Below are 26,555 nucleotides of genomic sequence, written 5' to 3'. Positions count from 1 at the left end.
CGGGGCTGGTGCAACTACCGCTGGGGGGCGGGAGGGTTGAGAGGCCAGGGCTGCCCATCCCCACAAACAGAGGGGGTTGGCAAGCATAGCAAGCAGGGGGCACCCCCCCCAGTGTATTTTTAGAATTCCTTTTTGGATCTCTTGAAACAAACAAAAAAATAGAAACAAGGGGCAGATTAAACCCAAATGAAGACACTGCACAAAGATAGAAGACAAAATGACTAATATTAATCGGCATAAGGAAGAGAATTTATTACAAGAATTGACTCCACATACTAACTCGTAAGCCCTCCCTAAGGTTGACCCCACAAGACATGCAATTCGTGTTTATGCTTCCCTTTGCCCAAATTTACAATATACCACAAAGAGTTGACAGGCACTGTGCTTTTAAATGTGAAAGTCAGAAGTCTTGAGATCCCTGAAGTGTAATGAAAATGCAAGCATGTGTGTGAGAGAGGAGAGGTGACATGTCTGCTGCAGGGGTTGTTTGCATGCGCGGCAACTTGGAGCAATGAGCTTGGAGGATTTGTAGCAAACAGAGTTCCAGGAAAAACAGGCACAAATAGGAGGAGTGGAAGGAAGCTTGGTGCATCAGGGAGGAGTTGCAAACACGTGGGAGCATGAAATAGAAGAATGGGAAAGAAATGGAAGCAACCGAAGACAACGAGATATTGCTGTATGTATTTGGATTGGGGAGATGAACAGTATTGATAGAGGTTTGATGAGACATACAAAAAAAAAAAACTCTCCTACAAACAATTCCTGGCCCCAGAGTTTCACCTTCAAAATACCTTGGACAAATAGATAAGACATTCAAAGAGATAAACTGGTTGTCCCACTATGGGAAAGTAGAGGGAGCAGAGGGAAGAAAAGTGATGAAAATAAAGTCATTCATGACACTGACAATCCTAGCATTTCTTTTTAGCACAAACACTACTGATAGGCCAGCTCACTTCACACAGCAGGTGCTCATTACTGTCCCAAACTAAATTAAATACAGTTACATAAGTAAACGACTCCATCGGTTATTACTAATTCATTGGCGCCAGCCAGTCCCCCAGTTTCTGGCATTTCAAGCGTCACTCCGTTTAGTAAGTTGTGCTGGTTTCATTATTACTATCACTACGAGTCCAGTGTTATTCTAAATAACTATTTATGCAGCAATACTCAGAACATTTACTGAATGTGTGTAAGAGTCAGCTGCCAGACCCCCTGAAAATAAAACAAAAAGAGATAAAATATGAGACTATACCAACCACGTTTGTCATCAGGCTCCTGCTTTGTTCTAACAAGATCAACTTGTCTCCCAGTAATTCCCAGAGCTGCTAAATCAATAACCCCTTTTTGAGTGCTGTCATGCAGGTGGCTTTGGTCCACTATATTGGCCTTGGCTTTATTTGATTTTAACATAAAGTCTTTTAGTGCTAACAGCTTGTCCTCTTCCTCCTCAGTCATCCCCTACAATAAAACACATGGAGAAATTTTTAAAGAGAACTTCCATCAAGATATGGCGATACAGAAGTGGTTCATAATGAAGAGAGAGAGAGCTCAAGAACTCAAGACAGACTTCTATCTTTTCAAACAGCTTGTAATGATATGGTTGGATAGGGAGAAGCGAAAGGATGAAACTACTAACTGATACATCTGACTTGATTACCTAGAACCAAGGATTTGAAGTCAGTGCACACTAGGAAAGAACTGACATAGGCAAATCGTCCTTACAGTTTCTATCTCTGCAGATGGGAAGTTCTCAGGGCCAGCTATTTCCATAAGGAGGATTACAGTGCTCCACATTAGCAAGTCTTTCCCCAGATATCTGCCTAGAGACTAGGGTTGCCAGGTGTCCGGTATTCACCCAGACAGTCCAGTATTTTCGCCTCTTGTCCAGTAAAAAAATTCAGAGAACACCGGACAACTAAAATGTCTGGTATTTTCTGATTTTTCCCCCCAACCAGGAGGTGAAAATGCCAAGCACTTGGCAACCCTACAAACATTCAGCACCCGGCCTCCCCTCTCCACCCCTCCCCTCCCCGGCTCCCAACAACCCCAGCCCCCCGACCCCAGCCCCTATGCTTACCTGGTTCTGCAAGGCTGCCAGCACAAAATGGCTGCTGACCAAGGGGAAGCAAATTCCCATGGGTCTTGGTGCTCAACTGCTCCCCTGTTCCTATCCCTGCACTCACTCTTGAAATTTATTTAATTTATTTATTTATTGCTTAATAAGTCTTGGAGTCCTTTTTTTTTTTCTTCCCCCCCTCAACAACTTTGGTCTCTTTCCCCCCCACCCCCGCTTTTTTTTTCCCTTCAACAGAATTTTTTCCCGGTGTGTTTTTTTTTTCCCCCCGAGGGGGGAAGGGGTGTCTGTTCGGTATTTTTGTTTTAACCATCTGGCAACCCTACTGGAGACACATGAAAAGAAATGGGTTCTAGGGCACCTATGCCCCCAGCTCAGCTGCTTTAACAGCTGGGAGGAAAGGGCTTTAAAAGAAGAGTTTATGCTCCTACTCCATATAGTACTGCAGGGCCAGTCTACTTTACCCTATGCCTTCTTTCTAGCCATGTGGAGGAGCATGCCCCTTGGTCTTTGGAGTGATTACACTCTCTTTGTAAAGCTCTTTCCCATCCCTTCTTTTGCTTGCAAGCCTCTAACCATAGCTCCCTTGTATCCTAACATAGTTGTCTCTCTATATGGAAGACCTTTTTAAAAATGCCTCATTACTATCTCAAGGCCCTCGTTCAGAAAACTCAAGCACCGAAATCAATGAAACAGTCCGAGTATTTTTTGTATGATCAAAACCTTGGATTGTGAGCTCTTTGGGACAGGAATTGTATCTGAATGGGTATCTGTACAGAACATATCACCCTAGGACTCACTGCAGTAAAAATAAAAAAATAATAATTACTTGTGAAAGTAGCTTCTTTAGTAGCTGTGCTATGGCAGGATCCTCAGGTGGAGGACAATCAGGGAGAGTGCCATTCCTTTTCTTCTGACGCATATGAAGATGTCTGAAAAGGCTTGCGATGTCCTTTGATCTTAAAGCATAATCAAATATGGAACGGCTTACTGGATCTTTAAGGACACTCAACAAGACTATTTCTTTATCTATCTGCAATTCAAAAAAGGGAACAATCAACAAGGAAGGTATCATGTATCTGTAGAAAAACAAGTCTACCCCAATACTGTTTGGCTATCAGCTCTCTTTTTCAATAGTTCACCCTGTTAGAAGCCCAGTAACTGGTATTTGGGACACTTAGGGTATGTCTGCACAGCAGTGCTAGCTCGAAATAGCTTGAAACCTGGTGCTGTCTACACAGTGCCAAATACTGGAATAAAGTGTTATTTCAGCATCTTCCTTATTCCTCATGCAACAAGGTTTACAAGAAACTGGAATAACACACCCGTTATTTTGAATGTATTTCAAAATAGCGGGCTTCTTGTGTAGACCGAGCAGAATGCTATTTCGGGATAATAGACATTATCCCAAAATAGTGCCGCTGTGTAGACGTACCCTTAGAGAAAACAGAAGCATCATTCCCTGAAAATGCTAACAATCCTTCAGAGGAAAATAATTGTTTTATTTTTAAGAACATGTTTTCAGTTCCTCCTGATGTGCTTACTTTCAAACTAGTGCTATAAAAATCTTACCCTAGCATTTCCTAACTAGTATGTAATTAGTATTTCCTAGTTACATACAAGCAAGAGAAGTTGAATTGCCATCCTGCTCAGAGGTGACGCATTGGGGGTGAAGGAACAGACATATAAGATAATGCAAATTGGATTACTTTTCCCACAAAATCCAAAATAAAGAATAAGTTGTGATAATGTCGGTCTGATAAGAAACTACTTTTAAAAGAAATAAGTATTTTATATATTCAAACCTTAATACCATTAATTTTCATAGTTACTATTTCATGAACAGTAAATATCCTTTACAGCATAAAATATTATTTTATGTATTATGTAACAGGAAATGAAGGATTACAAATCAGAGTACTTTTCATTTGAAGATGTGCAAAACAATATAAAAACTCTTTACAGAGACATTGCTTAAAATAATATTTTAGCAGTAAGTTTTCTTGCAGTATCAACATCACCATTGTTAATTCAATCTTAAAGAATGTTAAGAATCGTATTTACTTTCAGAATGCATGTTGCGATTATGTTTGGATTTCTCTTTGCTCAGTTTGGGGCAAACATTCAAAAAAGAAACCTACAAAAAGGTGTGCCACTGCACAATTTGGGCAGGCAATTATTGATCTGAAACGGCTTCATTCTGCAAGGTACTGTGTACACTGGCCCTGAACTAGCTACATAGCACTTAAGCATGTGAATAGTTCCACTGAAGTCACAAGTGCATTGATGATTAGTTCACTGAAGTCAAAAGAACCAGTACTATATTTAAAGCATGTACTTAAATTACTTTTCTGGATCAGGTCCAAAAAGCTCAGCATCTTACAGGACTGAGCCCCAAGTGCACATAGTTATATGCACACAACATTTTTGCACATGAATTAGTGGTTTCAAAAAATTTACTTGTAGGAGTTTTTATGGCAAGTTTATTATAACTTTCAGGCAGGGGCAGATGACCGTTTTGCGGGGCCCTGGGCAGCATAATTCTGCGGGGCCCTCCCTTTGCCACGGCGCATGCGCGGGGCTTTCTGAAGTGCGGGGCCCGGGGCGGCCGCCCCGTTCGCCCTGCCCTATATCCGCCCCTGCTTTCAGGTTCCAATGCATGAACATAATGTTACAGTATCTTGCCTACAAACACTACAGGGAAATGTTTTATTCAAAAATGATTCTATCAACCTTAAAATTTTGAAAAATCTTCTATTATTTACATGAAATTTGAGGTAATATTGTCCTTTAAAAAGAAAGGCGTTTCAGGTTTACTGCTTTGCCAGTCAAACAACATCTGCTATAGGAGGTCAGAAAATAGAATTACCCCTAACCAAAATCTGAAAACTGATTTGGAGCTTTTAAAGTTCTTAAACCAGATACTATTGTGAAGACAGATCTAAATTTATGAACATACAGCATGTATTCAGGTCAGCATGTGAACGATTACCTGTATTATTGGCTGAGTGATAAAAGGATGGAGATAAGGCATTAGCTTGCAGTAGACATCTGCAATATTTAAGTGCTGTGCAACCACAGTGATAAATCCTACTGCACCATAACGTATCCAAAGGTTTGGATGGCACAGGAAGGGCGCTAGGAAAAAAAATTAATGTTAAAATATATAATTTCAAATCTATTGTTTACATTGAAGAGACAGGACTGTCCTGTATTTGCCAGACAAGGAATCTTCATTTCTTCAAGTTCAGTCTCTCCTCCTCCACAGTACTAAATATTTCACAGATGGGGCCTGAAGTCAATGAGCTTCAGAACCGGCACTTATCCCCAAATCCTCAAAGGTATTTAGGCACCTAATTCCCACTGATTTCAACGTAGGTGCCCAAATTGTTTTGAGGATCAAGATCCTCACTAAGAACGACAACATAATAGAACTTGAAGGAACCTCGAGAGGTCATCAAGTCGAGTGATCTGCACTCATGAGAGTACCAAGCACCACCTGGACCATCCCTGACAGATGTCTGTGTAACTTGCTCTTAAAAATCTCCAACAATGGACATCCCACCACCTCTTTAGGCAATTTACTCCAGTTTTTAAACCTCCCTGACAGTTAGGAAGGTTTCCTAATGTCCAGCCTAAATTACCCTTTCTGCAATTTAAGCCTGTTGCTTCTTGTCCTATCATAAGAGGTTAAAGAGATGAATTTTTCTCTCTCTTCCCAGTAACAACCTTTTAGATCCTTGAAAGCTGTTATGTCTCCTCTCTTTTCTTTTCCAGACTAAACAATCCCGGTTCTTTCAATGTTCCCTCATAAGTCATGTTTTCTAGATCTTTGTTGCTATTCTCTGGACTTTTTCCAATTTCTCCACATCTTTCATGAAATATAGTGCCCAGAACTGGACACAATACTCCAGTTGAGGCCTAATCAGTGCAGAACAAAGTGGAAGAATTACTTCTTGTGCCTTGCTTACAACACTCCTTTTAATACTTCCTAGAATTATATTTGCTTATTTGCAACAGTGTCACACTGTTGACTCATTTACCTTGTGGTTCATTATGATCCCAAGATTATTTTCCGCAGTACTCCTGCCTATTCCCATTTTGTGTGTGTGCTGTGAGGCCATATCTGGAGTACTGTGTCCAATTCTGGGCCCCCTCATTACAGAAAGGATGTGGACACATTAGAAAAGATCCAGCGGAGGGCAACAAAAATGATAAGGGGGCTGGAGCACATGACTTACAAGGACAGGCTGAGGGACTTGGGCTTATTTAGTCTACAGAAGAGAAGACTGGAGGGTGGGATCTGACAGCAGACTTTAGTTACCTGACGGGGATTCCAAAGAGGATGCAGAGATGCTGTTCTCAGTGGTGACAGAAGACAGAACAAGGAACAACAAACATCTCAAATTGCAATGGGAAGGTCTAGATTGAATATTAGGTAAAAAAAAAAATATTTACTAGGAGGGTGGTGAAGCACTGGAATGGGTTACCTAGGGAGGTGGTAGAATCTCTATCCCTAGAGATTTTTAAGTCCCGTCTTGACACAGCCCTGGCTGGGATGATTTATTTGGGATTGGGTCCTGCTTTTAGCAGGAGGTTGGATTCAATGACCTCCAGAAGTCTCTTCCAACTCTACAATTCTGTGATTGTTCCTTCCTAAGTGGATACTTAGGATTTGTCCTTATTAAATTTCATCCTATTTACCTCAGACCATTTCTCCAGTTTGTCCGGATCATTTTGAATTATAATCCTATCTTCCAAAGCATTTGCAATCCCTCCCAATTTGGTATAATCCAAAAACTTTATAAGTGTACTCAATTATCTAAATCATCGATGAAGATCCTAGAACTGAAAGGGACCTCGAGAGGTCATCGAATCCAGTCCCTTGCCCTCTGGACAGGGATTTGTCCTGCAATCATCATCCCTCACAGGTGTGTCTGTCTAATCTGCTCTTAAGTATCTCCAGTGATGGAGATTTCACAGCCCCTCTAGGCAATTTATTCCAGTGTTTAACCACCCCAACAGGCAGGACATTTTTCCTAATGTCCAACCTAAACCTCCCTTGCTGCAATTTAAGCCCATTGCTTCTTGTCCTATCTTCAGTGGCCAAGGAGAACAATTTTTCTCCCTCCTCCTTGTGACACCCTTTTAGATACTTGAAAACCACTATCATGTCACCTCTCCATCTTCTCTTTTTTAAACTAAGCAAGCCCATTTCTTTCAGTCTTCCCTCATAGGTCATGTTTTCTAGACCTTTAATCATTTTTGTTGCTCTTCTCTGGACCATCTCCAATTTCTCCACATCTTTCTTGAAATGTGGTGTCCAGAACTGGACACAATACTCCAATTGAGGCCTAATCAGTGCAGAATAGAGCAGAAAAATGACTTCTCATGTCTTGCTCACAACACTTCTATTAATATTGGACATAACTGGTCTCCATGGAACCCCACTCATTCTACCTTCCATAATAACTGTGAACCATTGATAACAGCTCTCTGGGAACAGTTATTCAAACCAGTTATTTGCCTATCTTATAGTATCTCCATCTAGATTATATTTCCCTAGTTTGTTAATGAGAAGGTCAAGAGAGACTGTATAAAAAGCCTTATGAAAGTCAAGATATACCACATCTACCGCGTTCCCCTTATCCACAAGACTTGTTATCCCAGCAAAGAAAGCTATGAGGTTGGTTTAACATGACTTGCTCTTTATAAATCCATGCTGTTACCTACCATCTTATCTTCAAGGTATTTGCAAATCAATTCCTTAATTATTTGCTCTATTATCTTTCCTGGTACAGAAGTTAAGCTGACTGGTCTAACTCCCTGGGCTGTCTATTTCCTTTGTTATATTTGCCCTTTTTCCAGTCTTCTGGAATCTCTCCTATATTCCATGCCTTTTCAAAGAGAATAGCTAATGGCTCAGATCCATCCTCAGTCAACTCCTTGAGTATTCTAGGATGCATTTCATTAGACCCTGGTGACTTGAAGGCCTCTAACTTGTCTAACTTTTAACTTGTTCTTTCCTATTTCACTATATTAGGCATCCAACCACCACCAACCTTTTTGGTGAAAACTGAAACAAAGAAGTCATTTAACACCTCTGCCATTTCCATTTTCTTCTATTGAGCTTTCCTCTTCATTTACTAATGAACCTATCCTGTCATTGATCTCTCTCTTGCTTCTAATATACCTGCACAATGTTTTCTTGTTACCTTTTTTGTTTCTAGCTTGTTGAGCTTGTTTTGTGCCTTGGTCTTTTAAATTTTGTCCCAACATATTTGTGTTATTTGTTTATATTCATCCTTTGTAATCTGACAGTTTCCACTTTTTTGTAGGACTCCTTTTTTATTTTAGACCATTTAGGATCTCCTGAGAAAGACAAGATGGTCTCCTCCCATACTTCCTATTGTTCCTACTCAGTGGAATAGTGGGCTCTCATGACCATGCTAACATCTCTTTGAAAAACTGCTAACTGTCTTCAACTGTTTTTCCTCTTAGACTTGGTTCCTTGGAATCTTACCTTTAACTCCCTGAGTTTGCTGACATCTGCCTTCTTGAAATCTGCTGTCTTTATTTTGCTGTTCTCCCTCCTACCATTCCATAGAATCATGAACTCTATCATTCCATGATCACTTTCACCCAAGCTGTCTTCCACTTTCAAATTCTCAACCAATTCCTCTCTAGATTTGATTTTAACAAATAGAAAAGGCTCCCCTCCAGTAGCTTTCTTCACCTTCTGAAATAAAAAACTCCAATACATTTCAAGAACTTGTTGGATAGTCTATGCCCTGCTATGTTATTTTCCCTAACAGACCAGCATCCTGTGCTGGAAAAGCAGTAGTGACTAACTCAAGAAGGGAGCCAAAACCAGAATAAATGGAAAAATCAATTGGGGGAAATTCTGTATACACTCTTAAAAATAAGATGAAGGAACATCATGACTATAGTTTTGGAAATATGAGCCTCTGAGTAACGTAACAGTCTCCTAAATCATGACAGGATAAATGGTCATCTTTAAAGTTTCCCGAAATATTTCAGTTACAGCCTTAAACATGTCTAATGACAGTACAAATCTAATAACTATGAATTTCAAATGATTCTATAAACATCTTTGGCAGATTATCTCTTTGTATAATTGAGTTTTTACTAAATATTCCACATAAATGTTCGTTGCTTGGCTAATACATGTTATGTCTTGTTTAATTGTCTCTCATTTCTGAAACTGACTGGTATAATTTTAGGCTGATAAATTTATTTAAGCAGAAAGTGCGTCCTGACTTGTATTTTAGAAGTACTTCTACTGGAAGTGTTGATTAAAAACAGAAAGCCCTCATCCAAGTGAATCTGGATTTTAATAGATATTTTACTCTCCTAATATCCACTTCAGATTATTTGTTGCATCAAAATGGTTATTTTAGAATTCGAAACAATATGTTAGTGTATTAGCAACAATTTATTAAAAAGCTAGAAAAATAATTCCCAGGACAAAAAAATTTGAGATAGGGTCATACCAAGGATAACTAAGATAAGAGTGAACCTTTACAGAATTAAGATTTTTGTTTTGTAGAAAAATTAAGATATTTTCAGCAGTTTTCTAGCTTACCTATATCACAAGCAAATTCATAGATATGTGGTTTCTGCAACAGCCCTAACTGGCACATACAGGTAAGAGCATTGAGGGCTTTGAAGATCACAAATTCTTCAGCATCACTTAGACCTTGCTGGAGTAGAGGTTTTAAAATTGACGAGCTTTGCCAGCCAACATAAGCAGCAACCCCTAAAATCCACAAAGAAAGAAAAGGGTCATTGTAATAAGCAAGGGAACATCCCAAAAAAGCTAAGACAGCAGGATAAGAAGTACTAGATACAAAAACAGTCCATGTCCTCTTCGCAGTGATTTAATCATTGGAAGGGGGTGGTAAAAAGGTCAACAAAAGTTGACAAATTCCTAGCTACAGCCAAAGCCCAGATCCTGCAAACATGTCCCACATAAATGGGACTCCTTGCATGTCAAGTTAAGTCAATATGATCTCATTCAAGAAAAGTTATGCACATGCTTAAGTGCAGGATCAGTGCTAAGTTACAAACATTCAAAATAGAGGATGCTATTTCCCCTTTACGCACATTACATTCAAACAAACTAGACAGAAATTATGCAAAAATTCTCTTTAGTTTCACTGGCTTCAGATTGCTTACTCTCATAATACTACAGAAACTTAAAACGCAAAATGAGAAATGAAAAAGTAATTTCCACTATCACTATACTTTCCTATTATGGGTAAATGCAAAAGCAAAGTTTTTAAAATGTGACAAATTATCACCTTTCAGATACATTTTGTCTGTTAACAGATATCTGAAAACTGGGAATGTGGCTAGAAACAAGTACTGATACCACTGAAAAAGTTTCAGTGTTTCAAGATGAAATCATATTTTAAATGCATTCAAATGCCTAGAAAAAGGAGCCAAGATTCAAAGCAAACTAATTCAATTATTTTGAGGCTTAGAGATCAAAGCACAGAATCTGTATGTCAATGAAAATAAGAAAATAATTTTCCCACAAGATATACTGTATAAGGGAGTTTAAACGGACATTATTTGTTAGGATTTGATGATCACACTGGATTCATTCATCTCTCGCAAATGTAAGAATGGTGGGTATCAATTAACCTTATTCCTTCCTTCTATGTATATATCCATCACATTAGCATTCCTTCCTACAAACCACCGCCACCACAAAAGTTGTACAACTATTCTCAGGAGACAAAAAGATAAATAGTTTGCCACTGGCAGCCAAATCTAGTCATTATACTCTTCCAGATATAGATATAGATATACACACACACCACTTGACATCACCATCACCTTCAGGCACAACCCAATATTTGTTGTGAACCTCAAATATGTATGTAGGTGGGTTACTATTACAAAGTCAACACGCATGTCTCCTCAGGTACTCTGGCACAGCACTGATTCATGTAAATGTTTGTTTATTAGCAGAAAAAAGGGGGAAGAGGGACAAGTGAAAGGTCTGAGAGGAGAGAAATAAATAGCTAATGCTACTGCTACAGAACAGAATTGTTATTAGAGAATTAGTAACTGCACTGTAAGATTTTGTCACCATATTCAGTTTAATGTGAAATTTTAAAACTTTATTGTGTAAATATCTCATTGAAATAGCAAAAGCATGAACAGAGAATACAGAGTTTGGAGCACTATTTGAATGAAACATAGTAGTTTGATGAAAAATAAATTAGCACAAAGAATAAGAGAGTTTAACTTTAACTCCTCTTGGCAATTTTTCATTGAACTGTCTCATATTTTTCCATATCCCTTTTACAAAAGCTCTAGAACACTCTGGGACCTGTCCTTTGGTCACTATTGTTTCTAATGAGACAATCACCAAATACTCCTATGACCTAACAGACATTCCCTTAAAAGCTTAGTGTAAAACCTTAACTGTGTCCTCTGGCACTATTAGAGTAGATTAACCTGCCAAATGCATGCAATCTGTGACAATCAGATGTGCTTATCTGTTAATATAAATAAAATATAAAAGGCCACTTAAGCTTTTTGAATTTGAGTGCATGTTTTGTTAAGCTAGGGTACCTGCTTTTTTAATCTCTATTGGAGATAGAAGAGAATGCTTTAAAAAGTGTTAGAGTATTAATTAACAACATTGTGGAAAGGAATACACAAATCTTTTTACTTCCGTTTTAAAAAAAGATTTTGGATGGAATGTGTCCTCAACTTTTACCGCTGCTAAAGATAGTTTTATTTTGTATTACAGTATATTTTGTCTTACCTAAATAGGCATTACTGGATCTCTCAGCATGTGATGAAGTATTGCTGCATTAGTGGATGAGATACTTAATGTCTCCAACAGGAGAGTAACAGACCTTCAATCAAATAAGTGGTCATGAGGCTTTTGTACAAGAAGCCATTACTTAAAAATGCAATGGTTTTTTCTTAGGAAAAATTATAGGGGAGGTTGTGTGGACAGGCAACTCTGCTGTCAGTCTGATTAGAAAATACCTATATCTTTTAGAAATGTGTTTCTGTCCATGAGTCTATTTGTTCAAGAACTCCTCCTTAATGGCAAGAGCTAGAACCACCAAATTTGGTAGGCGGCTTCCTCTTCTCCTAACTTAAAGCAAGGTCAGAGTTTGGTTGTGCCAGGAAAATGGGAAGTGCAGAATATAGGATTGCTTTCCATATCATGGAAAGGGAGGAGCTGTTTGGAGGGACTCTATACTCAGTGACCTCTGGAGCAAAGAGCACAGGGGAGCACTATACTGCAGAGTAACCACTGTGGGCAGCAGTACCACCAAGAAAGTGCCAGCTGGGAACAGGGCTTGCTACCTTGCCTGCCACTCGCCAAGGTAAGCAGATCCCCCTCCCAGGGAAAAAGCCCCCACTCAGCCCAGGAGGAGCCAGAGGGAAGCCAGAGGGTGGGATATACATCCATCCACCTCAGGGACAAGCCAGAGGGTGGGCTGCATGGTCACCACTGCCTTAGGACACCCTGGGAAGAAACCAGAGGCCACTCCCACTCCCTGCTCTGAGCTTCCCTCCTCCTTCCCTGAGTTCCCCTTTCTCCTAACTGCCTGCCCTGATTCTTGCACCTCCACCCTTTGCTGTGACTCTTGCATTCCCCTTCTCCCCCACATTCCCAGCCCCCGCCCAGAGCCCCCCATATCCTGAAGTCCCTGACTCACGCACACACTGTCAGTCCCATGCCCTGAAGGACCTGAGCAATGCCAGGTAAGTCTTCAAGTAAGAACATAAAAATGGTCATACTGGGCAAAACTAATCTGTCTAGCTCAGTATCCTGTCTTCTGACAGTGGCCAATGCCAGGTACTTCAGAGACAGAGCAGAACAGGCAAGTATGTTCAGTGATCCATAGTGCCATCCACTGCCAGCTTTTGAAGGACACCCAGAAGGTATGGCTGCATCCCTGCCCATCTTAGCTAATAGCCACTGACATATGTTTATGAAGGGGCAGATCCAATTCTTTTGTGAAAGCTGTTATAGTTTTGGCCTTCAAAACATCCCTAAACAAAGAGTTCCAAAGATTGAATGGGCATTATGTGAAGAAAAACTGTATTTTGTTTTAAACCTCGAAGATATCATGTAAGTGTAAAGTATGATTTTTCTGTAAAAACTTTGAGGTGTATAAATCTGAGACCTGAGAAAATGTTGAAAATTTCATTTCAGTAATCAAATGGATAAACCTTTATTCCCCAGAACTTTAGCATTCCCCAATAAGAAACTTACTAAAAGCCACAAACAGCTGATTAACAGGTCAACAGAGGAGGACAGTAGCATATACTGGCCAGAAATTGAGAGAGAAACCATTCTGCCAAGTATTGTGCATACATGTGGACATATATACAGGACATTAAGTAGCACAGCTTTTTTTAAACTAGAAGTAAAGTAGTAGCAAGAAAAGTAGTGCTTTTTTATTTTGCCATTTGTTTTCTAATACATAACAGGAAGAGTAGTTTCTTCTACTCTTGTCACTTAATAGCCAAACGGCATTCATCTCATTTCATTTAAAGAATTGTTTTCTATGGGAAACAAACTTTGAGCAGATGTCAATTCTTATATTATACAATATACATTTGAAGAAGCTTTCCCTGACAACAGGTTATCCTATAACTTTTACTACATGTTTGTGTTTCTGGGGAGGAAGGGATGGGGAGTTAGACCATTTCTTGGGGTATCTGGTATTGTCCTGTGTTGACAGCATGCTAACCTAGATGCAATAGTGGTCTGGTCCAGTATGACAATGAAAATAGAGCATTATAAAGGCAGTCATTTTGCAATCTGAATTACAGAACTCCCTACCAAAAATAGTTTTATATCAAATTTCTACAGAGTACAGAAGACATCTTTAGAATTAAATGAAATCACAGTAAAACTCCGATGGTCCGGCATCTGATGGTCCGGTACTCCTGATGGTCCGGCACCATCAGGAACCCGGAAGTGCTCCGGGCAGCCGGACCATTGGAGCTGCTCTGCCCCCAGCTTTCCCGATTCAGCCGCTGCTAAAACTGACCAGCGGCTGAATCGGGGAAGCCAGGGGCAGAGCAGCTGGGGTGCTACCAGGTTGGTCCCGTAGCGCTGCCCCTCGGGGCTGCAGGACCAATCTGGCAGCACCCAAGCTGTCCCCGATTCAGCCGCTGCTGAAGCTGACCAGCGGCTGACTCCAGGAAGCCCGAGGCAGAGCTGCTCTGCCCCGGCTTCCCGGAATTAGCCCCTGATCAGTTTCAGCAGCAGCTGACTTGGGTACACCTGGGACAGAGCAGCTGGGGTGCTGCTGGGTTGGTCCCCACAGTGCCTAGGTGCGGCGCTGCGGGGACCAACCCCGCAGCGCCCCAGCTGCTCTGCCCCAGGCGTCCTGATTCAGCCGCTGCTGATTCTGATGAGCAGCAGCTGAATCAGAGATGCCTGGGGCAGAGCCGGACTATGGAAAGGGGGGGCTATGAGGGGCCTGGGGCGGCATCCCCCCCACCCCACCCCACACCCGTCATAGCCCCCCCTTCCGATAGTCTGGCATATCTGATAATTCGGCACCCCCTGGGTCCTAAAGGTGCCGGATTATCGGAAGTTTACTGTAATGTATTTATTTAAAAACTAATTGCAAAATGTAAGAAATCAAGAGGCTAATGGTTACATAAGGGAAGTGTTATTTAACCAGAAACTGAAAAAAGCGAGACTCCTGTAACTTTCATATCACTTTCAGTCTAGGGACGTTAAATATCGGTTAATTGAATAGTCAAGTAACCTCATGAATTCTTATTGGTTAGTCGACTATTCTATAGACCCTGAGGGTAGGGCTGGCAGCTGGTGCGCTCTGGCCTCACTCCCAAGAAGTCCCCTGCCACTCCATGTGGCTGCTTCTGTATCAGAGGCAGCAGCATGAGGTGGCAGGTGGGAGTTGGTCCACAAGGGGAGCCAGTTTAAAAAACAGCTCTTCTCACAGACCAGCTATCTGTTGCCCTGTGCTGCTGCCTCTGATTAAGAGGCAGCAGTACCTACTGGGGGGGGGGTCTGAGATTTCAGGCCTGGTGCAAGCTGGAACTGAGCTGAGCTGCCTGCCCGCCTAGCTCCTAATACACTTTAAATGCAGAGCTGCAGTGGGAGTAGGTCCGAGACCCACTGCAAGCCAGGACTGAGCCAGGCTGCTGGCCAACCTGCTAAATATTTACTGGCAAGGGGGGAGGGGGGGGGCGGGGAATGCTTGTAGTCTATAGCATTAACCTATAAGCTTTTGCTTATCAGTTAATTGACTACACTATTACATCCCTATTTTCACCTTTTTTATTCTAAAGTACCTTATCACCCATGACAGAGTGCAGAGGTATAAGTAGGGTACCAAAAAGCAAGGTTTCAGCTCTATCTTCTCTTCACTCTTCCCTTGCACATGTACTCTGAGGAAGAATTAAAAGAAGAACAGAAGGAATGTCTGTGGCTATGCAGTTTTCCACAGCTGGACTCAGATGACTGCTTGAACTTTATGTTGGTGAGGCCACTTCCAGATCTTACTTCTACTGACTCACCAGAATAAGACTATTAATTAAACCTTTGTAGCATGTTTGCAAAATAGGATGGGGAAAATCATGATTTTAAAAATTAAGATCAGTATAAATGTAAAAAATAATATGAGTGTTTGTTTATGCTTTCCTAGTTATTTTACTTTCTTCCCCTGTTATAGTCAAACTGCTGAAGTAAAGGTTTTTGTATTGGTTTCATTGATATTGTTAGGTTTGCCATTGACTTTTGCCGCTAGTGCATGTACATGATGGGAACATGGTGATGTCTGCAAATATAAAATGAGCTATTGACGTATGTATTTTGTGTTTGTTACTGTGAGAACACCACAAAGTCAATGTTGGTAGATTTACAGTGGTCAGAAAAGAGCATAATAAGTGTAAAACTTCATAACTAAAAAAAGCTTCCATGCAAAAATCTGAAATTGTACTAACAAAAGGCAATAGCAAAACTCACAATAACTTCAATTATGCAAAATCAGGGCCACACTGAACTTCAAAAAAACAAAAAACAAGAAAGCTGAAATGCTTCATACTTCCAGCTACACTACTCCATCAGCATTTGCAGTTGAAAGCCAATTGAACTTGTGCCCCTAAAATTACTTAAGCTTCTAAACCCTACCTAGGCACCTAATTTTCAGTTCATATTTTTGAACATTTTGACCTATATGTTTAACAAAATTAGCTCTGACTATGTTCATATATGGAAAGACTAACTTTTAATTGTTAACAAGGAAACAATTTTGTTTTGAAATGAGATTTTATGCCACTAAGAAAAGTTTAATTAAAATACAATTGCAGACTTCTAGTGCTACAAACATTTGTGCACATGAATAATCCTCCTGAAGTGAATAGGATTATTTCCGCAAAATTCTGTAGTTGCTTAACCTAATTTGGGGGAAGGAGGGAACTAACAGTTTTGCATAATTTAAATAAGATATTACACTACTGGCTTTTTAAAAAACAAACAAAAAACAGCATCTACATTTAAGTTCATTATAAACTTTAATCTAAAGTTGCACCTGCACATATTTTCAAATTAGTTTTTACAAAACTTCAACCTCACCTAAATCATTTTTTTTAAATCAAGTGATTTAAAAGATCTTGACTGATATCACTCCATCCTGCTACCAAGAAAAAATGCCATGCATAAGAATTAAATTGCTGGCCTCCGTGTCTGAGAGTTAATAAAATCTACAGGAGTAGCCCTCTTCTATGACTGTAACAATCTCTAAGAACCTGCAGCAGTTTATTCAATTAATTGATTACATCTAAGCATGTTTCAGCCAACAAGCCAAGTACCTACCAACTATGCTGTCAAAGAAAGCTCCCCGAAGATGCCAGTCATTCTTATCATTCAGGAAGGTGATCATATGAGATAGGAGGACATCATTGGCTTTTTGACGTCCAAAGAACACACAGAGACGTGTTATTCCATTTTCCATTAGCGTCTGTTTCACAATATTTTCTGGGTCACTCAACAGAGTAACAACTTTTTGCTGGACCATTTCATGCAAAGCCTGAAGCTCTGCAAGAAACACACAACAGAAAATTCAGTCAACATAAAACAAACCATGTGCATTTGTCGGTCACCATTAAATTAATTAAAATACTGTGCTATTCTGAAGTACTGCTCACTCATTACGATAGAAACACAATAGACTGACTAGCATACTGAAGCCATGCTTACAAATGGATTTATACTCAGGCTCTGAAATGACAGGACTGAGGAAGCCATAGAATAATATTTCACCAATATGGATAAAAACATACTCCGAACAATCTATTCTGTGCTTCCATTGAGATGACCCACTTACCACATTTATGAAGTAAGGATATGGGAACCATCAAAATGAGTCAGAGTAGGTCTACTTAAGGAAGAAAAACCTGTGGCTGGCTTATGCCCACCAACTCCAGCTTGCATGGTTTGGGCTGTTTCAGGGTTGTTTCACTGCTGTGTAGCTTTCTGAACTGAAGCTGAAGCCTAGGCTTTAGTACCATGAGGGGTAGGAGGTTCTCAGATTTTATGCTCCAGCCTACAGCCTGAAGTCTACTCAGCAATCAAAGAGCCCCAGGAGCCTGAACCAACTCGGACATTCCCGCCATGGGTCTTTCTTTGCTGTGTTGCCATGCCCTTACAGATAACAGTTCAACAGTGAACACAAAATGCTTTGTAGAAACAGAGTAACTGAAAGTTCACTTGCTTGTCAGTAGCTTGAGATTTCCTAACCTGATGGCAGAGTTGAGATTGCATATTTTTAATGATCTAGACAGACTCCCTCTATTAGAAATATAGAAATGAACAGTATTAAAACAAAATTAAAGATTTCCAGTTTTATTAACTAAGGGAGCAATTATCCCCAAGCTGCTAAGTGTACTCTAAAATGGCGAGTCATTGCCAAGTCATGTGCTTGAGAACTTCTAGTCTACTGCTTAAATAAAAGTGTAATTTTACCAAGAATTTCTCAACAATTAATGCAACTTGTTAATAAAGGGACAGCCTCCAAGTAGTAATGAGCACAACTTAAATCAACAGAAGATATAACCATTCACTCCAGGCTTTACTCATAAGCAACCATACTTTAAGTTACATTACCCGTGTCGTAATTTTCACTGGGATGTGACACTTCATCCATTTCTTCACTGGTAGGCTCATTTTCCATGTTCAGATTTTTCAGCTGTACTAATTCCAGAAATCTCAGAGCTGTTTCTGCTAATAGTGCTATGTTTTCTGTAATGATAAACATTGACATCCTTTTTTACCTCCCCCCCAATTTTAAACTATGTTAATCTGGTGCTTGAAGGTGATAAGAATGATTCACTGACAAGAACCAGGCACTGTGGCCAAATGCTGTACTACATGCGGTATCAACCAATGTTCTCTCTCAGCTGTTCCATCCATGTGCAGAATAAACCTTATGTGCACTGAAGCATGTATAAATGTGCACCACCAAGAGAAACACAAACTTAGCTATGGGCGCTGTGCTAATCAGCTGGGAGGCATACGAATCTCTCCTGAGGGGCTGCACAAGTGCACAGCTTATTGGGAACATTATTGTCAACCCAATATGACCTGCTACATTTCTGCACTTGTAGCTCCAGTCAAAATGCCAGGTGAATCAAACTGTGTGATACTTTACTGAGGTAAACAAATGGAGAATTTAAAATGAAACCAGGTTCACTGATAGCATAAGTGGAACTATTTTTACAGAAGCAAAAGGCTATTGGATTAGCTCAACAGGTCACCTGACCTCAGGCTAATGATTAATAACCTGACTGAAATAAATGCCATTTAATTCTAATTAACCAAGAGGAAAGTGTTATTCTAGATGCTGCATCACAAATTTATCCAGGGATATGAATGCCTATGGTTACCTTAGGGTAAAACACAAAACTTGTAGAATATCACCTTTAAAAGAGACTAGCAGATTGTCAATAATCTGTGAAATCACCTTAAAAACAAAAACTACAAAGTTTGTGTGTGGCTGGAAAAGAGTAACAGTCCCTTCTCATCCCCCCAGATACAGCATTACTGTTAGAGTAAGTACTGGTGACTCCCTTTGCTACCATTTCTGCCTTTCTGGGGCAAGAGGGGGAGACCTGCTGCTACTTCTAGTGCTTCCAAAGATCCTTCCCTAGTTGCCAATCTGGAATGGGACAGCCTTCACTCTTCTGTCACAAGGAGCCCTGTGCTGTACCATTCCTAGACCCTCAATCCAATCCTGGCAAAGGAATACTAACATAATCAATATGCAACATTCTACAAGCTGCTTTATTTTAAAACATTAGTTCAGTTATACTTGCAAAAACTGTTTAGAGGACTAGCTTCTACCAAGAAGAGTTATTTTGTCTAAAGAAGTGAGCACTACTGACAAACTTTTATACTTAAAAGCATGAAAGTCCCACTAAAATAAATGGAAGTTTCATTTATGAAGGATGACAGCATGCGAGAAAAGGTATGTTTCCCTCTTACCCGCATATGCCAGTCTGACAATAGTGGCTTCATCTTGTGCTAGATGTGCTATGCCTGGCAAAATGTACTCTGGGTAAATGTTGATATCATTGCGTGGCACTTCCTTGACAAGAGCAAGAACTTTAGTCAGTGTCCTCACAGCTTCTGCCCTCACCCTGGGCACAGAATCATTGCTGAAATGTAATAGGTAAGGCATAATACGATCCAGCAGAATCTCCACACTTAACCTTGGTGCTAAATGTAGAATCAATTCCAAAGCAGCCAGTTTTGAATCACAGTATTTGAGAGTCTGTAAACAGGATGTTATCACAGAAACTAGAACAACCAGGCCATTCTCTTTTGTCTCTCCCTCTGCTTTCTCTGTTCTATCGTGTCCACAGAGATTGTGAATAATGTTATCCAGATCTTTACGTATGACAAGTACACGCTCATCTGCCGATAGAAATGTTTCCTTGGCAAACTGTGCCATGTAAGGCTGGAGAAAGGTGTAAAATATTTCAGGAAATGCATTGTTACGTTGTTGTTTTAAATATTCGTCTGCTCCTAAACGTTTATCTGGCTCACGATGGATCATCTGAGTGACCTGCAGGAGACATGGGGGGAGGGAGAGCAGGAGAAAAAATTATAAGGTTAAGAAATGAATAACTTATCACCCAAGTAAGTAATGAAAACCGAATGTCAAACAAATATGATGGTGCTACAGAATGCAGTTATTTACCAGTTCTCTGATACTGCGATCTTCAATTTTGTTCAAGACTTGGTCAGGGGAGAAAAGTCCATTTCTATAGGCCAAAAGCTGAGATAAGTCAAACAATGGTACACCTTCTGTGAAAAGCTCTGCTATCACACAGCCTGGAAAACAAAGTATGTCCTCTGAGCATTATAAAACAGGTACTCCTCCTTCAGTGTCCATACAAAACCAAAAGTTTTACACAACTCAACTGAATACAAAAATGTAAAGGGATAAAATATTGTGTTCAAAGAGATACTTTGAGCTAACAGTCTTTGTATCAAGAAAAACTCACAATGGCTTTCAACCCCGATCCTGACATTTCAGGGAGTATAAAATCTAAGAAGTATATTTTATATATGTCAACAGAGTAAGGCAGTGTTTCCCAAAGTGGTCCGTGGAGCCACTCTGAGAAAGCTGCTACCAGGTTGCTCTGGTTTGTTTACTTACTGGCTCCGCAGCCATGGAGCCTCGCAGCACCTATTAGCTGCAGTTGGCCATTTGCAGCCAAGGGGAGCTGGCGGCTGCTTCCTGTGGCTCCCCTTGGTTGTGAACTGCAGCCAATGGGAGTCACGAGTCTCTGTGGCTGTGGAGCCAGTAAGTAAACAAACCAAAGTGACCTGGTAGCAGCTCTCTCAGAGTGGAACCGTGGACCACTTTGAGAAACACTAGTCTAAGGCCTGATCTACACTACAGCAAAAGGTCAAATTATGATATGTCGACTCCAGATACGTAATTAACATAACTGGAGTTGCGTATCTTAAATCATGTTTCCATGTCATACACGCAGTGGGAGGTCGACAGGAGCAAATGCTCCAGTTGGCTTTCCTTACTCCCCATGAGGGGCAGGAGCACTGGTGCTAACAGAGATGCCCTCAGAGTTTGATTTAGCGGGTCTAGTAAAGACAGCTGCAGCGTAGACATGCCCTAAGGGTGGTAGCTTTAGGTAACATAAGGCATTTTTCAGTGGGCAGGTGCTTTAAGCAAAACCAAAAAAGGAAACCACATCACGGTCATATGGCAGAGTAACTAACTGACCAAGAAGGCAAAATAACTAGCCCTCCTCAGGAAGTGACTGAAGGACCCCTGCTTCTGTGGTGAAGCTCAATGATGGTGTTTGTTAACTACTGCCATGTCTATCCTGCAGTTAGACACGAGTGACTTGCCCATGCCACCTGATTTGGGCTCACCAGATTCAGGCTAGTGACTTGAAGTATAGATGTCCAGGTTTGAGCTGGGGCCAGGCTCTAGGATTTATATTGTACAAAAATATACAGATTTTGTACAGTAATTATCCTGTGAATAGTAGACTCTGGGATCAACACAAAAAAGTTGGGGGTAGGGGTTTTGTTTCCCCCCAATCCTCCTAAATTCTTTAAGCTTACTATTAAAAAAAAGACTCTATCCAGTTGATGCAAAACTATAAAATCATGTGGCTCTGGGATGATCACTCCAAATACCTGCAGAAAAGATGTCCATTGCACGTTTCAATTCTCCTCTGGTTCGCTGATTGCTGTTTGCTAAGTCTACCAGTGGTGTTGAAGGATCTTTCATATTCTCCAACTCAGTAGAAAACATACTACCATCAACAAAGCGTTCAGGGGCAATATAACAAGTCCTTCTTCGTGATGTGTCAAAGAAATAATTGAAGTCAGCAGGATTATCCTCTGGAAGATAAGTTGGTTTAAAACTAGCAAAGTCAGTTAGAAGAACCCAGTTCCAGCTGGTCACCATAATGTTTTCAGTTTTGATGTCCCCATGACGGACTCCAGATTTGTGTGCTTGGTCCACAGCAGTCAAGATCTGGAAGGCTATCCACCTCTTTTCAATATTATTTAGGAATGGCCTAGTACTGATTCGGTCATAAAGGTTGTCTCGCACATACTGTCTGAAGAGCATGGCTGCTTTTTCAGACAAAGTGGCCTTCTGAAAGGGAAGACAATTCTGTGCAGAGTATAGCCTTATCTTTAACTCTTCCAGCTCTTGCTTGTAGCTAGTTAATGGTAAAGTTGGATCCTGAATTGCAAACACCTTCACAACCACTAGGCCTTCTCTGTGTTTGGCCCGAGCAACTTTAAAAAAACGAGTACTCCCCAGGCTTTTGTCATATTCAAAGTCATGGATATCTGAGAAATAGCTGTCAACAGACAGGATTTGAGACGGGGCAATGCCAGCCAGCTGGTTCCCCATGATGGCTCGGTACCTCTTACTGCAGGGATCTGTATTTCACAACTGCATCTGGAAGACAATTCAAAAACTCTCTTATATTTCTATTGCATCTTTCAGCTCAAAGTATCCATATATCATTTACAAAAAAAGTATACATTTGCAAATGACACGAATGCAGCCATTTCTGCTCTGGGGTCACATGTGGCAACTACTTAAAAGTGCCTACTGGCACTATGCAAGAATCTAGGATTGAAAGCTGTTCCTTGCTTTTTTAATAGTAATAATAATCCATATGCCTATAGACTGAACCCTTGTAGTCCAGCACTCTTTGGCCTAGCAATATTTATGGTCTGACATGATTTTAGTTAGCTGGATGTCCGCTTTTCATGGGTGTAGCCAAGATACCCACAGTCCCATAAAGTTTGTTTACAGCCACCAGTCCTCTCAGTGTTCTGTGCTGTTATTTACCTCTAATTTACCCCTAAATGTCTTCTAAGAGCCCAGGAAGCAGTGGAAGTATTGGTGATGCCGCTGGACAATATTGACATACCATGGTTCAGCAAATTCTTTGCTTCAGCATTAGTTAGATCCCCAGGGTGTCAGACTAGAGAAGTTCAATCTGTGGTACTGTACTTGTTTAAAACAATTTTTTTGCACGTCCCATGATTTCTGAGCAACACTTAATACAGTTTCCCCTTCATTGCTCCCTTTGAAAAACTGAGGATGCTGCCTTTCCTTGTGTAATGCAATCACAGTTTGAAAGCTATGCAAGACCAAGTTCTGGTCTGGCATAAGCAAATGTGTCTCTCACTGAAATCAAAAGCCCTTTATTCTGGGAATAAACTTGGCCCTGGCTCTCCAGGGACAGTACCAGCAACTGCACTGATGTGTCTGGAAAGCCCTAGGGTCTCAAGCGATCAGCATTCCTACCCACATCCTACAGCTATTTCTTCAATCAGTGAATTAGAGATTAATCTTCAAAACAAAGTCTCAGCCTTAGGGACTCTTGCCACAAACCAGGCACAAAGAATGAGGAGATGAAAAAGGGGGTAGGGCACTGGACTATCCATGGCTAATCCTGCCTGAACACGCAGGGCTGGGGCATGTGCCCGACTAGAGACAGCGTAGCATTCCCTACTCGATCCGACTTCCAGAGTCCCCTCCTGCCCTCACAGCAGCTGTAACAACCTGCCCTCCTGCCCCATACCCCACCCAACGCTCACATGATCCTCCCCTCTGGCAGCACCCCCCATCTCAGCCAGCGCCTCCCTGCCCGCCTTCTCGCAGCATCCCCCCCCCCAGCTCCCGCCTGCCCAGCTCCCCCCCCCCGCCCCACTTACCGCCCGCTTCCTGCGCCCCCCCCCCCCAGCTATAACTGAGGCAGGAACCCGCGAAAGCACCAACTCACCCGGGGGCCACCCCGCGCCGGGCCTGAGGGGACGCGGGAGCCCCCGGCTGCGGGGTGGAGGGAGCCGGGGCCGGGCGCCTCTGGGGAACCTCTGCGCTACGGGAAACCGGCAACCATGACACGGGAGCGGGCGGGGCGGCGCTGCTCTGAGCTCACATCCGGCGGGGGGGGCAGTAGGCTCTGTTATGGGGGGGCGGTGCTCAGCCCCCAGGGCTCTCGCTAGGTTCCCCCACCCCCACCCCAGCCAGAGCGCCGCTCGCGCGCAGCCTGTGGCACGCGGATGGGACTGGTGAACAAGGCGGGAATCCCCCCCCCCCAGCTCTCCAGCAAGAGGCGCGGGGGGGTTACAAGAGGTAGCGGGGGTGGAGAGAGGCTGTGACACCCCCCGCGCTGCCCCCCCCCCCATTCCCGGTGTTTTGGCAGCTCTCCTGCCCGGCGCGGTGGCGCTGACAGCCCGAGCCGCCCCGCTTCCATTGCAAAGAGCGTCCGGCCCGCAGCGCGGCGTAGGCAAGCGGGGGACAGTGACTCCTGAACGCTCCTCAGTCCAGACGCCAGAATTCTCATCCGTTTTACTTGCAGGGCGTTCCCTTCACTTCGCGGGTAGGAGGCTGTTCGGCCACTGGCCGTGTCGTGCCTGATTTCGGGTGGGCTCAGCCAGAGCTGCCCGAGCAGAAAAAGAGCTTGCCGTGGACATAGCCAGTGTGTAGCTCTCTGTGAGACAGAAACTCTATAAAAATCCATTAAAAACAACGAATAGTCTAGCAGCACCTTAGAGTAACCAAAAAAACCCCTCTATAGTCAGTCATAAAGAGCTTGGCCTGCTAGTCGCAATTCTGTCACCAGCCATGTACATACAATAAGCCTATGATCAGGATTTGTAATTTTTGAACATGGGGTTGCAAGTGTAGATGAATGGAGACAGGGATCGTAACACACGCTTAAAAGTCTTTGTCCCATCTTCTCCTAGGCTATGTCTAGACTGCAAGCCTCTTTCCAACGAGGCTCTTTCGAAAGATACTTTCGAAAGAGCGTCTTTCGAAAGAGAGCGTCTAGACTGCAGGCGGAACTTTCGAAAGAGCAAGCCGCTTTTTCGAAAGAAAGCACCTAGTGAGTCTGGATGTTCTCTTTCGAAGAAGCCCTATTTACATTCAAGAACGCCTTCTTTCGAAAGAAGCACTTTCGAAAGAAGGCGTTCTTCCTCATGAAATGAGGTTTACCGCCGTCGAAAGAAAAGCAGCGTTCTTTCGATTTAATTTCGAAAGAACGCGGCTGCAGTCTAGACGCAGGGGAAGTTTTTTCGGAAAAAGGCTACTTTTCCCGAAAAAACTCCTGAGTCTGGACACAGCCCTAGAGGGAGAGGATGGAGCAGAGAGACTAACACACCTAACAACGCTGTGAGGGCTGTAACACTAACAATATCTTTCCCCAGTAAGAGAGGATAAAGAGACTAACAGCAAAATTTCCCTTTTCCCTAGAGAGAAGGGATTATGTAGCACTTCTTTGCTCCTTTATCTTCCTCAGTCTCCCTCTTGCTTCTGCCGGTTGTTGCACAGAGAGCAACAGTGACTAGTCTCTGCATCTCTATTGATACGTAAGGACTGGTCAACATGTTTTGAATGCAAAGCTTTTTTCAGCATAAAGGAGTATTTTGTTTTCTTTTTCAAAATAGAAATATTTTGGGAAAGCAGGTCAATATTTTGAAATATTTGTTTTTCTCAAAAATTATTTTCAAAACGTTTCCCAGTATTGTTTTCAAGATTAATTTTGAAACATCAAAATGTTTTTAATTTGTCACATTATAACTTGTTAGTCACATGTTGTGATGTGACTATTTTGTTTCCTTGATTGCATGAGTATATCATAACTACATGGTCAGCAGATAATAGAGTTGTTTGATCTGTGTCTTCCAGCAGGCAAGTGGATTACTCAGCCTTCTTTGTGAAGGAGACAACTATCAACAAGGCCAGGCTATATGATGAGTCTTACCTGTTAATGGTTACAAGTGTGCTTCTCTCTCTCTCCTTCCCAAAAAATCTTTGTAGGAACAGGTACCTTTCCTGTAGGAAACTGCCACTTGTTTTTAACTCCTCTACTTACAATTTACCAGGAAGGGCTGAAGCAATAAGGTGCAATGCAGCACATTCTCATCTCCTGCAGGTGGTGCTGAAGTTACTGGGATCAGGATGAGGTGTTAGGCATTAAGGGATGCTGAGGATATCTAGCATGGGTGCATTAGTTGTCTTCTTGGACAACCAAATGGGGAAGTAGCTGGCCCATTTCCTTCTCCCTGTGCCCTGATTTAGATGTTTGTGAAGAAATTATCTAGCATAGGTCTGTGCTTGAGTCCTGATCACTTCCCAGTAGGTTTGTTCATTATTCCTCTCTGAGGTTTAGAGGAGAATTTGTTTTCATACATTTGGGATATAAGAAAAAATCTCTTCTGGTGGCTTTTGTGGGGGATTGTCTTGTGACTTGTTTTTAATGTAAAAAATCTCCTGTATTTTTAAAACTCGGAAATGGGATGAATTCCTTCCTTTATACTTTTCTTCTTTCATGGCCTGAGCTCCTCTTGATGAATTTTCTGTGTTTGAAATGGAGACAGCTGAATTGGGATATTAGTATTCAGGGAATGATGATGGACATA

General features: G+C 41.7%; 1 protein-coding gene and 1 long non-coding RNA gene across 2 annotated transcripts in view; one reads left to right on the top strand and one right to left on the bottom strand.

Moving 5' to 3' along the window:
- The window catches only part of PIK3R4 (phosphoinositide-3-kinase regulatory subunit 4), a 39,822-nt gene extending 15,752 nt beyond the window's left edge, over window positions 1-24,070 (bottom strand). The window contains exons 1-10 of the mRNA XM_075921929.2: window positions 23,912-24,070; window positions 21,795-22,572; window positions 20,323-20,456; window positions 19,605-20,187; window positions 18,228-18,362; window positions 16,938-17,159; window positions 9,681-9,854; window positions 5,067-5,212; window positions 2,904-3,107; window positions 1,257-1,458 (exon numbers count right to left, since the gene is read on the bottom strand). Of these exons, the coding sequence (XP_075778044.1) occupies window positions 1,257-1,458; window positions 2,904-3,107; window positions 5,067-5,212; window positions 9,681-9,854; window positions 16,938-17,159; window positions 18,228-18,362; window positions 19,605-20,187; window positions 20,323-20,456; window positions 21,795-22,524 (2,530 nt within the window). The 5' untranslated portion in view covers window positions 22,525-22,572; window positions 23,912-24,070. The remainder of the gene's footprint in view (window positions 1-1,256; window positions 1,459-2,903; window positions 3,108-5,066; window positions 5,213-9,680; window positions 9,855-16,937; window positions 17,160-18,227; window positions 18,363-19,604; window positions 20,188-20,322; window positions 20,457-21,794; window positions 22,573-23,911) is intronic.
- Window positions 24,071-24,089: 19 nt separating this feature from the next.
- Window positions 24,090-26,555, top strand: part of LOC106731588 (uncharacterized) — a 29,188-nt gene continuing 26,722 nt past the window's right edge. Inside the window, exon 1 of the long non-coding RNA XR_012901920.2 lies at window positions 24,090-24,200. This is a non-coding gene — a long non-coding RNA (uncharacterized LOC106731588). The remainder of the gene's footprint in view (window positions 24,201-26,555) is intronic.

The sequence above is a fragment of the Pelodiscus sinensis genome, chromosome 2 (genome assembly GCF_052426305.1).
Source record: "Pelodiscus sinensis isolate ZL-2025 chromosome 2, ASM5242630v1, whole genome shotgun sequence".
NCBI lineage: Eukaryota > Metazoa > Chordata > Testudines > Trionychidae > Pelodiscus > Pelodiscus sinensis.
Note: the sequence above shows the minus strand (reverse complement) of the source record. Positions and strands in the feature narration are given on the sequence as shown.